General features: G+C 45.2%; 1 protein-coding gene across 1 annotated transcript in view; it reads right to left on the reverse strand.

Moving 5' to 3' along the window:
* Positions 1-10,519, reverse strand: part of GDF11 (growth differentiation factor 11) — a gene marked incomplete at both ends in the record, with an annotated part of 35,793 nt that extends 25,274 nt beyond the window's left edge. The window contains one exon of the mRNA XM_081321240.1: positions 10,129-10,519. Within this exon, the coding sequence (XP_081177366.1) occupies positions 10,129-10,519 (391 nt within the window). The remainder of the gene's footprint in view (positions 1-10,128) is intronic.
* Between the last annotated feature and the right edge of the window lie 3,031 nt (positions 10,520-13,550).

Here is a 13,550-nt window from a genome sequence, read left to right on the forward strand (position 1 = left end):
TTAACTGGGGAACACTAGCACTGCAATTTGACTGGCATATACAAGAATGGTCCCCAACTAGCTGAGAAACTTTTCTGTTCGGTGATATAGGTACGATGGTTGTGCATGCTTTTAAAATGATTTAGACAAGAGTGCTTTGAAATGCACAGGAGTGCACATGTAGCACTTTTTTAAAGCAGCAACATGTTTTTGGCTCTTGCACAAACCTAAAATAATGTAGCTGTTTTAATGAGCTGGCTTAAACGGCTCATACTTGTTGCTACCTGCTGAGTTTCCATTCACATTAGTGATTAATGTTGGCTCTTCTAGTGTTCATTGCAAGGATGAATAACCTATGGCCTACAAATCTCATACAATCCCCAGCCTCTATTTTGTAGTCCCCAGATTGTTCCCACAGAAGTTCAAATGCCACTGAACTTTGTGATACAATTTTATTTGTTTGGCTTCATGGAGGCACATCTTGGTGTATTAAACTGAAAATATCTAGCCCAATATTCTCCCCTACCTGTGATTTTGCTAGACTTCCAGACATGGTCGTTGTGATTTTTGTGGCATGATGAGGATGATTATGTTCTCCCAGTATAAAAACGTTGCCCTGCTTATTTTATCAAATTTAGCATTGTTTACAAACAATACTTCAATAATACTTCAATTATTAACAAAGTACTACTATTAATATTGCATTGGAGACCACATTCACCACCTCATATGGATATGCCAAAGTGAACCCATAGTTAAAGAATTAAACTACTCCCTAGATATTTCCACAAAGAGATATAGTTATGATATCACATAACCTTGGCATAATTATCCTTTCCATACTAGTGTTGGAATTGCATTTCAGTTAAATATAAGTAAGTACTCCATGAAAGCTCTAGAAGATGCATCTCTTTTGGGGGATGGAATTTACTATATATTCTCACAACAAACAAGGAAATATAATTAGCCCCAAGTAGCAACTGCAGAAATATATTGGAAATATTATCTGGACATAAATGGCTTGACATTACTAGGGATAGGTTGTATATACTTTGAAAACATCAGTAAACATTTTATCCTGTTTTTGAGGTATTTCATTGCTTGTTAAAAATTGCTAATACTTCACCATTCCAGCTTCCCTCTATTAATATGCTGAATCAACATTGATAGCCGGGATTTTCCTGAGATATTTTGGTCTCTGGTTCTTGACCTCATACTTTCAGTCTTGAAATTACCCCAGATCCATAAAATAATAAAGCCTACAAACAATTTTGTATTTACTGTTGGTTTAAATCTACTCCTCGCAGTTGGATTGCTGGGCTGTGAGTAGCATTTGGTGGATTTCACACTGTCACACACATATATACACACCCTGAAGAAACCTCCAAGATACTTCATTAACTTCCCTTCTCCACCTCCAGTGCCCAAACGAAAGGTCAGCAGGGGTCATGGGTAGCCAATAAATGGTTTAGAACCCAATTATCCTTTCCCAGTTTCTTGTCTATCAGTGGGAGAAATGTATGCTTTAGATTAAAAAGTGTGTGTGCGTGGGGTGGGGTGGAGGAGAACAGGACAGAAGGCCTGAGAAGGGACCCAGAAAGGTTTATGGCCCCATTGCCTATAAAACCTTCTCTTCCTTCTGTTCAGGCACCATAAAAGCACTGGCACACACAATTGCTTTATGAAAGAATGTAAGCAACAAAAATCATAACTGTCATACAGAGAAAGGGAGATGAAGAAGAATGTCCAGGAATCCAGGGGATGAAACCTAAGAGTTGAGTGGATCAGCTCCAGCCAATCGGTGAGCCTGGGGCAAAGGGAGCTTTTCCACATGGCTAATTAAAATCAGATTGGATTATTCTTGTCAGTGTTTGCATGCTGACTTTTATTTTTTTTTTATTTTTTTTTGGTTGGGGAGGGAGAAGCAAGTTGTTAAGGAGAGAGAGATGGTTGCAGCAAGGAGGAGCAGCAAACGTTTAACACAGAAAAAAGTCTCAGCGTGTCACCGATTTTATGGGCAGTAAAATTTCAAAGCAATCCAAATCTATTAATGCTAGAGAAAGAAATTTCTCAATGAGCTGTAGAATTGGCCAGGAGGGAAGTCCTTTTCCCTATTGCGATTCCTCACACTTGTGCCCCCCACACCTTTTCACCCACACCCCTTCCTTCCGCTCGGCCTTCACACACTCCAGACCATACGCTGTCTCTCCTCCTTACATGGCTGCTTGCTAAACAGCCTTTGGAATCATTGGTTCTTCCAAAGGACTTAACATTAGAAGAGAAGGCTAAACTTATAGTTACGAAATAGGTGCAATTCACAAAATGTGGTAAACATTCCCGGGATACATTTTCTGTCTTTCCAGTCTCTTACTTTAGGTGCATTTGGGGCAGAAGCAGAGACACTATAAGCCTGTAAAATGCAATTGTTCAAATTCTATTCTGTTACCAGCATTTTATTTCTTTGTTTTTAGAACTTATTGACTGACCATCTTACCACAAGGTAACAAATAGTTTTATTCCTAAAGTGCTGCTATTCATCATTTTCCAAATGATGTATTGGTGCAGTGGAAGAATGACCTTTGCTCATCTTTTATCTTAAACTTCAGATTCTTGGATCCACTAATTTTAAACTCCTGTCCCATGGCTACTGTCTATAGGATTAGAATAAAGGTCTCTTCTCATCAAATGGTTCCATGTAAATTAAATAACTTATTTCTAAACCACTGTACATTTTGTTTGCAAGTCTTCTGGAACTGCTTTACTCTGGATGGTCATTTTTTCCCCTCCTTTTACAGGGCCAGATTTTTTTTTTTAGCCATGCCAAGTGCTGACTTGATTTCAAGTCCAGCAGTTCAGTGTGAATCACCCCTCCTGAAGACTTTTAATGACTTTCAGTTCTTTGATTTCCTTAACATCCTCAGCAGTATTCTGGAGGAAGTTTGACATAACAGCCAAGTCCAATGTGGATAACTGATCCACTATTTCAGATTTATTTGATCAGTATTAGACCTTCTCCCTTTGTCTCCCACCTAATATCCTCTCAGGATTAATAAGTAACATTTCGGGAGAAACTGAAGGTTCAAAGGATTCCAAATTGAGGGTTCAGTGAAATGAACATATCTTTTGGTTTTCAGCTTACTTCACCCTACTTTTACCACTCTCCTTCTGATTAGAACTATTGCTTATTAGACCTGGATTTGTCTTCTCTAGTGATTGAAGATCACAACAGGAAACCTGTTCATATTTCATTCTGGGGGAAAAAAGACCTAACTGCTGTGTTTCTTGTCATGAAAAAGCCATTTCAAATGAAGTAGGAAAAGTTTATCTCCCTAGAGTTGGGTAACTGGGGCATTTATTCCATTTACTAGTACTGAAAAACAAACTCAATTACTCTGAGCCCCAGTTAACAAGTGAGTGATAACTTTGAGTGACATCCAGTTTGATGATGCTAAAAAGTCCTGAACATTTGCCTCAAGCACATAGATAGTCCATTGCAGACTTTTTGCAGGGTGGCACTGTGCCTCCAATGCCACCTGTGCTGGAGGCTTTTGTCCCCATTTCCAGGGCAGTATTTACCTCGGTCATGCAACAGAAGCATGTATTGAAAGAAATCTGTTTGGAACCAGAAAGAATCTGATAAGACTCATTGTCATGAAGCATGCTTGTAAAAGAACAATAGGAGAGTCTAATGTGGTGATATATAAAAAAGAAGTTGCAAAACATCTTCAGCATATGGCTTCTAATTTTCTCAATGATGTGGCCTAATAATTCCCAATCTCATGGGATGATATTTGTTGTTGGAATTAATGAAGAGCAAAACAACTTCATGATACAACTTTATGATCTCTAAAGACCATTATAAATAAATACGAAACATGTTAAATGCAGTTTTGATTTCAAACATTTCATTGATTGTGCTAATATTTGGGGAATTTGATTTGACCAGAAACACATGTTGTTTTTAATAAAAAAAATCTAGCATTTTTTAAAAAATAACAATTATCTACAGTACAATTATCTATGGTTCCTTAGAGAATAAAGATGGGATGCGTTACCCCTTTTAAGCAACTGGTGTTCAAAAAAAGGGCACTGAGATTGTAGATTAGATTAGATTAGATTAGATTAGATTAGATTAGATTAGATTAGATTAGATTAGATTAGATTAGATTAGATGCGAAGAAGCATTCTTTTCTCAGAAAGAGTGATTTAATATCACCTAATCTTGGCAAAGCAAAGTTAGCAGTAATGGTGCTGAAGTGGTGTCAAGTCATATAAGAACTAACATTTTCATGTAAAGAAAATAAGTAAAATATACTTGCTGTAATTTACTTTATGTAAATTTTAGAATGAGCCAGTAAGTGGTAATATTTAAACATGATTAAGTTAGAGTAACTTTTTTCAACTAAGGATAAGAGATTTGACAAAGAATAAAACATCCAACCACTTAAGGACTGGATTAAATTTATTTTCTTCAGGATAGACAATATTGCAGACAAATTCTTCACCCAAAATAATCAAAAAACCGTCGTCATTAAGCTTGGTTTTTAATAGGTAACTCTATTCTGTATAAAAAACTTTTATTGTAAACTGCATTGAGGACTTTTTTTAAAGTCAGTGATGTGAAACTATTTTAAATAAATAAATAAATCATGAGGAGGCAGGAACTATTTTTTTTCTCCCAAGCTCATTGTATCACCACAATAAGATGGGGTCTTGTAGACCCCAGTCTTACTCTATAAATAACAAATAAACATAGCATAAGTGGCACTTCTCTTGCTTTTCTCTTTCCATTGAAGTATGCAGTCATTTTCTCTCTTTGATAAGTATAGGAATTATATTCATTAATACAGATACCATTCCTGACCAGCCAGGCTGTTCCAGAAAATAAGAAAATATATGCATTTATAATAGTAACAGTTAAATATGCTTCAATTCCAATGATATATACTCAAATCTCATTCAGCTTTGAATTTTCAACTCAATCTAATTTCAGTACAATGCAATTGTATATACTTTGGTCAATGCTTTAATTCCGAACAGTAAAAAAGACAATTCTCTCAATTAGTAATGAAGAACCTAGAACTCTAAATTTTGCTGAAAAAATACCTCAGGAATACCTGCCAACTAGGACCCATAGTGAAATATGCTTAACGGTATGCTTAAAGATATGTGCTTAAAGCAACATTAGAAGATTGTGGCATGTATTCCTCATACAAGATGAATATGGATAAAGAGTTTTTCAGATATTCCCTTATGTTCGACATACCCTTCAACTATCTAATCATTGCTGCTCAGAGTTTACCAATAGATTGATTTTTGCAAATGACCTAAACACCTGTCTCATAGTGGTTTCATTGATAATATATTAGCCTGAATATCTGACTCATCATATGATACTAACGAATCTCTAATTCTCTAATTCTTATCCATTTTTAAAACATAGTTCTTCCAGTTTTCTAACCCTTATACCATTAAGCAAATTCTTAAGGAGTATTTATTTACAAGGTCATTTTTGCTGTGGTACATCAGATGATACTTTAAAAATCTATTACTGTTATAGAAATCAGATATCAAGGGTCTATTCATCAGTATTCTACAGTAGAACACATTCAATAGACTTCATGTTCTAACCCAGATATGTCAAACACAAGGCCCGGGGGCCAGATCCGGCCCGTGAAGTGGTTTCATGCGGCCCGCGAAGCCATCCTGGAAACAGTGAGGGACCGGCCCCCACTGCCTTGGCCCTGGCCCAGAGACTCTCCTCCTGCCAGAGACCCTCAGATCTGTCCCACTTCTGCCCAGGCCCCCATAGGCACCCTTGATGCGAACGATGTAGAGCTGGCCATACGCACTCTAGCCACGCCCACCCAGTAGGCCACGCCCACCCAGTAGGCCACGCCCACCCAGGCCATACCCACCCGGCCCCCTGAGGGCAACTGTAATGCTGATGCGGCCCTCAATGAAATTGAGTTTGACACCCCTGTTCTAACCAAATAACAGATCAAAATAACAGAGTTGGAAGGGACCTTGGAGGTCTTCTAGTCCAACCCCCTGCTCAACAGAAAATGCTATACCATCTCAGACAAATGGTTGTCCAATCTCTTCTTAAAAACCTCCAGTATTGGAGCATTCACAATTTCTGGAGGCAGGTTGTTTGGTTGATTGCTCTCACTGTCAGGAAATTTCTCCTTAGTTCTAGGTTGCTTCTCTCCTTGATTAGTTTCCATCCATTACTTCTTGTTCTGCCTTCTGGTGCTTTGGAGAATAGGTTGACACTCCCCTCCCCCCTTTGTGGTAGTCCCTTAAAATATATCTCATCTCACTGCAATTACAGAATGACTCCAGGGCCCCTTATTCTCAGCCTAGCTAGCCTTGAAATTTAAGTTATATCCTGCTGTAAATGATAATGAAAGTTCCATGTAGTGATTAAGGCTAGAAACTGGGAAGCCATGTTCAAGTCCCACCATAGGCCCAAAGGTCAACAAGTTGCGCTAGAGGCCCAAAGCCAACTGGTTGACCTTTGAGCCAATCCCTCTCTCTCAGCCCTAGGAAGCAAACCACTTACAAAAAAAACCTTGCCAACTGAACAGCAGGGATTAGTCCAGGCAGTTTGTCTGGTGTCAACCCTGACTCGAAGGCACCAAAAAAATAAATAAATAAATAAAAAGATAATGGAGGGGCAGGAAGCTTCTATCCTTCAGGTGCTGCTGAGTTATAATTGCTAGGATCTCTCAACGTTAGACTTTCTGGCAGCAACATTTAAGAAGTCACGATTTCCTATCCCATAGGAAAGGATAATGCCTATAGACAGACAGTGAATGTACAGGAATTTTGTATCCTGTGATTTGTTTGCTCTAATGTCTAGGAAGGACATATTGGCTCAGAAAAGCTTATAAAGTTATCTTAAACAAGTATGAATGGCAAAATGGTATAAAGCGTTTTTAAGAATGCTGCTTTTGCAATCTGAGGCACCAGTAAGGCTAACAGATGTGGCTCATAGGGAAGAGGGTCTATGCTAACAATGTTTTCAGCCTGGTAAACAAATTGCTCTCATTGCCACTTAATTTTATGAGTACATATCATTCTCGTTCAACATACTGCTGCTATCCAGCATTCTTTAACTGAATACTATACCAGCTGTTCTGAATTTTGTAAAAACTAATTGAAGTGCTATAGGAAACTGCGTGACAAGTTATTCTGAATGGTTTCCCACTTGAAAACCAGTTCCTCCTTGGTGGCAGTCTCTGCATTCCCCTGATTGCAAGCTTCCCGAAAAATTGGAGCTACAGAGGTCTGTAGCTGAAGGGAGCACACTTAAAAGTGACTAAGAAATGAAGGTGAATGTGTGAATGATTGTTCATGGAGGAAAGTTTGCTTGATTTGCAGGCATCAGATATATGTACGTGAGCCTAGCCTAGACTTAGAGAGATTTGCTTGCACAATAGAGTTTCAGTGACTCTTGTCTCCTGTTTGAATGTAAGGGTTATGTACCACAGAGATTATTCCCCGAAGTCAAAGCAAGCAAAGAAGGCAGAAAAGCTGCAGATTCATAATGCAGAGCTGTAATTAGTCAGCATTTGCTCTTCGTTTCAGGCTCCAGTACACCTTTTCCCCCTGAAGGATACTGCATTTGAGAGCGCAAGATTTCACTTGTTTAAAAAGAATGTTCTTGCTGTGTTGCACAAAGCATAAACTGGCACATACATATTAACAAACATTGTATTTTGTTAGATATTGGCTTAGTGTGTTGCCAAAACCAGATTGTCTGGCTCACCATGTTTAACCATTCAACCCCTATGTAAACTGTATACAAATAAACCACAATGTTCTCTATTTGTACTAGCCAGTCAGATATATAATTCAAAGTATTTATTCCCAAATGCGAAGTTATTATTTGCTGGCTGAGCACGCAGGGTTGTGGTAAGCTGCTGTCATTGAACTAGAAGAAAATTAAAAGGGCCTCTATGCTGAGTTTGCTGTGTCCACTAAGCAAGCTAAAGACTTGAGGGAGTGGTCATTTTGAGATTTATCCTGGGGAGGTGTGTGTGTGTGTCCTGCTCCCTGGGATAAAACTCAGAACGACCCCTTGGCCAAGACTTATATCTCGTCCATCAGGCAGCAAGGAAAGTGCCCCTATAATCCCTGTGCAATTGTGCAACTGTAACAGAAAGGGACACGGTGGCTCAGTGGGTTAGGACGCTGAGCTTGTCGATCAGAAGGTCGGCAGTTTGGCAGGTTGAATCCCAAGTGCCGCATAGTAGAGTGAGCGCCTGTTACTCGTCCCAGCTTCTGCCAACCTAGAAGTTCGAAAGCACGTAAAAATGCAAGTAGAAAAATAGGGACCACTCCGGTGGGAAGGTAACAGCATTCCGTGCGCCTTTGGCGTCTAGTCATGCCGGCCACATGACCACAGATGTGTCCTCAGACAAGCGCTGGCTCTTCGGCTTTGAAACGGAGATGAGCACCGGCCCCTAGAGTTGGAAACGACTAGCACGCATGTGCGGGGAACCTTTACCTTTCCACTCCCACTATCTGCCATTTCTCAAATTCACCTTTATGCTTTACAGAGAGAACTTTCAAAGAAGCAAGAGTAACAGCAGCAGCCCTGTTAGATGAGCCTGAAACTAACAGGTACCTGTCAATGCCATATTTCAACTCCTGAAATATACCCCAGTAGCTTCAGGGTCCCCATAGGATCAATATTGCACAAGTACTTCCACAGTCCACTTGCAGGCAAACCAGCCAAGGTAAGTAAGGGTGGCAAGAAAGAAAGATTGCATTGCACAGAGGAGGCCTGTCACTCCACAGCCATTCTTGCTTGTTTTCTCAAAGCTCTAGGAAACATTTACTTTTAACTGGTTGTTTTTTTTCCACAAAGGAAAAAAATGTAATTCAATGTGAGGTTACAATAAAAAAAAACGGGAGAAGTACAAAGGGCCGTGGATTTTGGCAGACCTGGAAAGAGAACGAGGAGGGGGCCTGATGAGGAGGGAGGCAGCTGGATATTGCAAAGGCTCTGCTGGCTGGGCAAACTTCTGAGTGTTTGCAGCTGGAGAAAGGAACTCACAAAAGGGATTATGCCTTAACTTGGCAGGGGGAGAGAAAGGAGCCACCCTCTCCAGCGGGGAGAAATGCTGTTTCCCCTTTCTGTTTGCAAGGGAGCATGACTGGCAGAGGCCTTTCAGAATCATGACACCTTTCGGCAACTGTGCTCTGGAGCAGAACCTCTCCATGACCTTTCTTAGGTTTATTTGGTTTGGGCAAAAAGTACTTTTCACACAACATTAATCTACGCACAGATCAAACCCCCCCCACACACACACTACTTCCACAGAAAGACACTTTAAGCTCCAAACCCACAGAACAGTAAGGTGACAAAGCTCTCAACAGGGATGAGTTTGCACAATACGGTTCACGCTGCCAAAGCTGGATGCAGCCACTTTCTGCTCAGAGCTTCTCTCTTCAAGTGCATCTAATCTGCTGGGCGAAGAACTTTGCACAACTTAGGGGAAAGCATTAGGTTTCTGCAGTCAATTGGGGGTTGGGGGGGAGGGAGAGAGAGAGGGAGAGGGAGAGGGAGAGGGAGAAGCCTGGACGAACATTTTGAGGAACAGAGGCCTTTCATTCAACTCAACCTTTCTGATCTGACCCCATCCTGGCATTTGCTCTCTAGCGCGCAGGGGAGGGGGCGGGTTAAGCATTAAACTAACCTGATAGTGAAATCAGCCCTTAAGAGATACTCAAAGAAATCCGGCCCAGGAGGAGATGGAGAGGACTTAGTGCTGATGCCTTCTTCACACCTGGTCAGCTCTCTCTCTCTCTCCCCCCCCCTACACACACACACCCTCCGGCAAAAACCCAGCCATCTGCAGCAGAGAAGCCCACCCATTCCCTTTGATTTGGAGGTCCCTGGCGACGCCAGCGCTGCTGCTTGCTGCTGCTGCTGCTGCTGCTGCTCTGGGAGCAGTTTCTGCCGAGCTGCAATAAACAATAAACCCCGAGACTCGCAGAGGCGAAGCGGCTGGCCGGCTGGCTCTCCTCCTCCCTCCCTCCCTTCCCTCCCCCCCAAAGCCCGCGGCCGCGAAAGTTGCGCTTGGCCGCTGCAAGCAGCCCGGCTCCCGCCTCCTTAACAAAGAAGCCCCGGCTTACTTTCTTGAGCCATGCTGATGACAGTCTCGGTGGTGGCGTGGTACTCGTCGTCCTCCAGGTAGTCGTCGTGCTGGAAGGAGTCCCCCTGGAAGTCGTGCAAGTCCAGGATCTGCTGCAGCGGCGGGGCTTTGGGCAGCAGCTGGTTGACCACCTCGCGGGTGATGTTGGGCGCCTCTTTCAGCCTGAGCTTGCTGAGGATCTGCGACTTGATGCTCTCCAGCCTCATCTCTTTGCTGTGCTTGCGCCAGAGACAGACCGGGCAGCTCTGGTCCTCGGCTTCTGTCACCAGAGGGACGCCCTCCGTGGGCGCCTTCTCGCTCGCTTCGCCCGCGCAGAACTCCAGGGACAGGACCAGGAAGCCCCAGAAGACGGTCGACTTGGGCACCGGCATGTCTGGCGCTTCTCCGCTCGCTGGCTGCCGAGCTCAAGCAAGCCCGCTCCTTTCTCTGGCCGAGCACAATCGCTCTGGCTCGGCCTCGGGATGATGGGCTGCAGCTGCTGGGTGCTTGGGGGGTGGTGCCGCCGCCGCCGCCGCCGCCGCCGCTAAGTTCTTTGGGGTTGGAGATGGAGCGGGGGGGGCCGACTTGCTGGTTGGGGGAAGGAGAGGAGGAGGGGGGGGAAAGAAAGAAGGACTCTCCTTTTATATCCCAACTGAACTGTGTCGTAAAAAGCCTTGATTGGCTGCGGAGGCAACAAAAGAGCTCTGGGCAAAAGGGCTGTCACCGGCAGGGGAAAGCGAGCGGACTTCTCCGCGCTCTCCTCGGGTCAGGGCGAAGCATTCCGACCGCGCTCGCCTCTCCCCGTGTCAAACCTTTTAAAGGCTGGCAGCGCTCTTTGAAGCCAGGAGGGGAGGGGGCGCCCAGATGGGGAGGGAGGGAGGGAGCGGGTGGAGGAGGCATCTGACAGCCCCTTAAAGAAACAAAGTCCCCTTTTTCCTTTGCCCCCCCCCTCCCACCGCCAGCTACCTTCCCGCGGCAGGCGGAGCGGGGTGGCTTTCGGCCCCGGGCTCCGAGGGGAGGAGGCGCTGGTAACAATGCACGGGGAGGGGCGGCTCGGACGCTCGGGGTGGACCCGGGCGAGCGGCGAGGGAGAACCGTCGGCTACTAACCCCAACCCCACCCCCCACCCCGACCTCGTTCCGCCTCGGGTGCCGGCCCGCCTGGCGCTCCCCGAGCCCCTGCGGGCTTCTGCACTTCTCGGGCGGCAAGCGCCGCTTTGCCTCAGCGCAGAGTTTGCCTCGGCCTCCCTCCCCTTCTCTTCCCTCTCTTGGGCCATTTGACAGTTTCTAAGTGCCCGCGCCGTCTTAACTCCCCCCGATCGATTCGACCGTTTCTAGCTCTCTCCCTTTTCTCTCCGGGTCCTGGTGGCTTTGACAGGCTTCCCCGCTCCCGCCCGGCAAGGCACGCGCGCCGCTGAGGAGACTTCGCCCGCCCGCCCGCCTTTCGCCCGAAGCTGGCCCGGAGGGCGGGCTGCTGTCACCCACCCTCCGCTGCCCTCGGGCGACAGGCGCCGGGGCTGCCCCGCGCTTCGCTCCGTGCGCGGTCCCCCGCGGCCGCCCCTCTCCCCTGCCCGGCACCCGGGCGGTTCGGGCGGGTGCCCGGCGTAGCTCCGACCGGGAGCCCAGCCACGTGCGGCCGTGTTGTTTTTGCCGTCGGAGAGCAGAGGGGCGGCCGACTGGCGAGAGCTGAGGCGGAGGAGGCGCGCAGGCCAAGCGCCACCACCTTCCGCCCCGGCGCCCGCGGGACTCCTGGCGGGCTAAGGGAAACCCGAGCTTGCACGCTCTCGCCCTCTCTCCGCCGGCCCCGGAGCGGAAGAGGGGCGAGGGAGCGGGCCAGGTGAGGCGCCAATGGAGCGCTGGGGCCGAACAGAGGCAGCCGGAGCCGGGGGGAAAAAAAGGAGGTCCTCGAGCTGCGATGCTCTGTCCGGGCAAGGAGCGCCGTTTCACCTGCCAGCGGAGCTTCAATTTCACTTACGCTAAAGTTCAGCCGAGGCAACCCGTAGTGTGCACGAAGCCCCGTCGAATATGATCTCCTCCTGCCTTGCCCAAGTGGCACCTCTGCTTCGGTGGGAGGAGTGTGTTGATTTGTAATTTCTGTGCTCCAAAATAGTGTAAATTAGCCTGCTCTTTCCCCCCCCCCTATAGGTAAAAGGAAGGCGCGTATAGAAGATCTTAGTTTCCTGAAATAGCCAACCTAAGTTCGGGAGGGGTAACCGGGGTAACACCCTCCCTCCCCCCCCAGCCTCCCAAATCCTTTGGACCAGAACCCTTTGAAGTCCCAGCCGGCGCGGACAGTGACCTGGAATTACGTGGCTGATCTATCACTCTAAAGAGCACCAAGCTGCCTCTCTTAGTGGCCCTCAGGACGACTGTAAACCTGGGGAAAGGAGCATTGTAAGAAAAATGCACATTTCAACCAGTATTTGTCTTCAGCCATTCTGTGCATAGGATTATATGACCTTAGAGTACGTGTTCCTTATTACTGATTTAATTTAAATGGCCTAAGCAGATTTCTCGCTTGTGCTGCTACCTGAAAGTTCACATCCGTCCCTGGCCTGGAATCTCCAGGTAGGGCAAGGAAAAACAACAACAACAACTCATGATCTGAAAGGTTGGCACGCTGCTCCCTCTTTCTGCCATCCCCAACCTTAGCCTGGAATTTCCATCCATTGGGCCCTTCACCTCTTAACATTCCTGAACAGCAAAAGCACAGGCACTGAAAGGTCATCCTGAGAAAAAAAAAGTTTCATTTATCACCTAGAATTGCTTAGTAAGAAGTCTGGCCCTTTCTCCAAACAATGAGTGGGGATGGGGGTGGTGGTGTGTGCAAGGGTAGACACCTTCCTGAAGAAAATATGTACAGTTATGTACCCAGTAAAGTAGCCAGACAGAGAAAACGTCTTTCTCCTGGTAATCATCCTCATCTTCAGGTCAAAGGATCCATGACTACAAGCATGTGCAAACTGAAGCTGGTTTGACTTCTGCATTTCTTCATGCCTAGTCTTGGCTAAGCCTATCAACTGAGTGGGCTTTATCATCAAGCATAAGGCTCAATATTTCTTTTTTACATAGAAAACTAAGACACATAGAGACAACAAACATAGATAAGCCATTATTCAGACACACAGAGAATACACATTGTGTAACAACAACAACAAAAATGTTCCAGTCCATCAGTGAATTTTTGCTGGAAAGAAATTTAGAAACGTTCCACTGCAGTGAATAGAGAGAAAGTTTCTACATATGAAAACAATATTATTAAAGTGATTCCTTTAAACAAGCCACCAGTATTTTCCCCTCTTACCCTCATAGGTACTATGAACTGATGAGCGTTGCTAATGTGTGTTCATACTGTTCAGACATAGGTCAGCCTTGAGAGTTTCATGCTAATTTCAATTTGCCATTCTTGGCTTTTAAGCTTCTG

This window comes from Vipera berus, assembly GCF_964194415.1.
Source record: "Vipera berus genome assembly, chromosome: 2".
Taxonomy (NCBI): Eukaryota; Metazoa; Chordata; class Lepidosauria; order Squamata; family Viperidae; genus Vipera; species Vipera berus.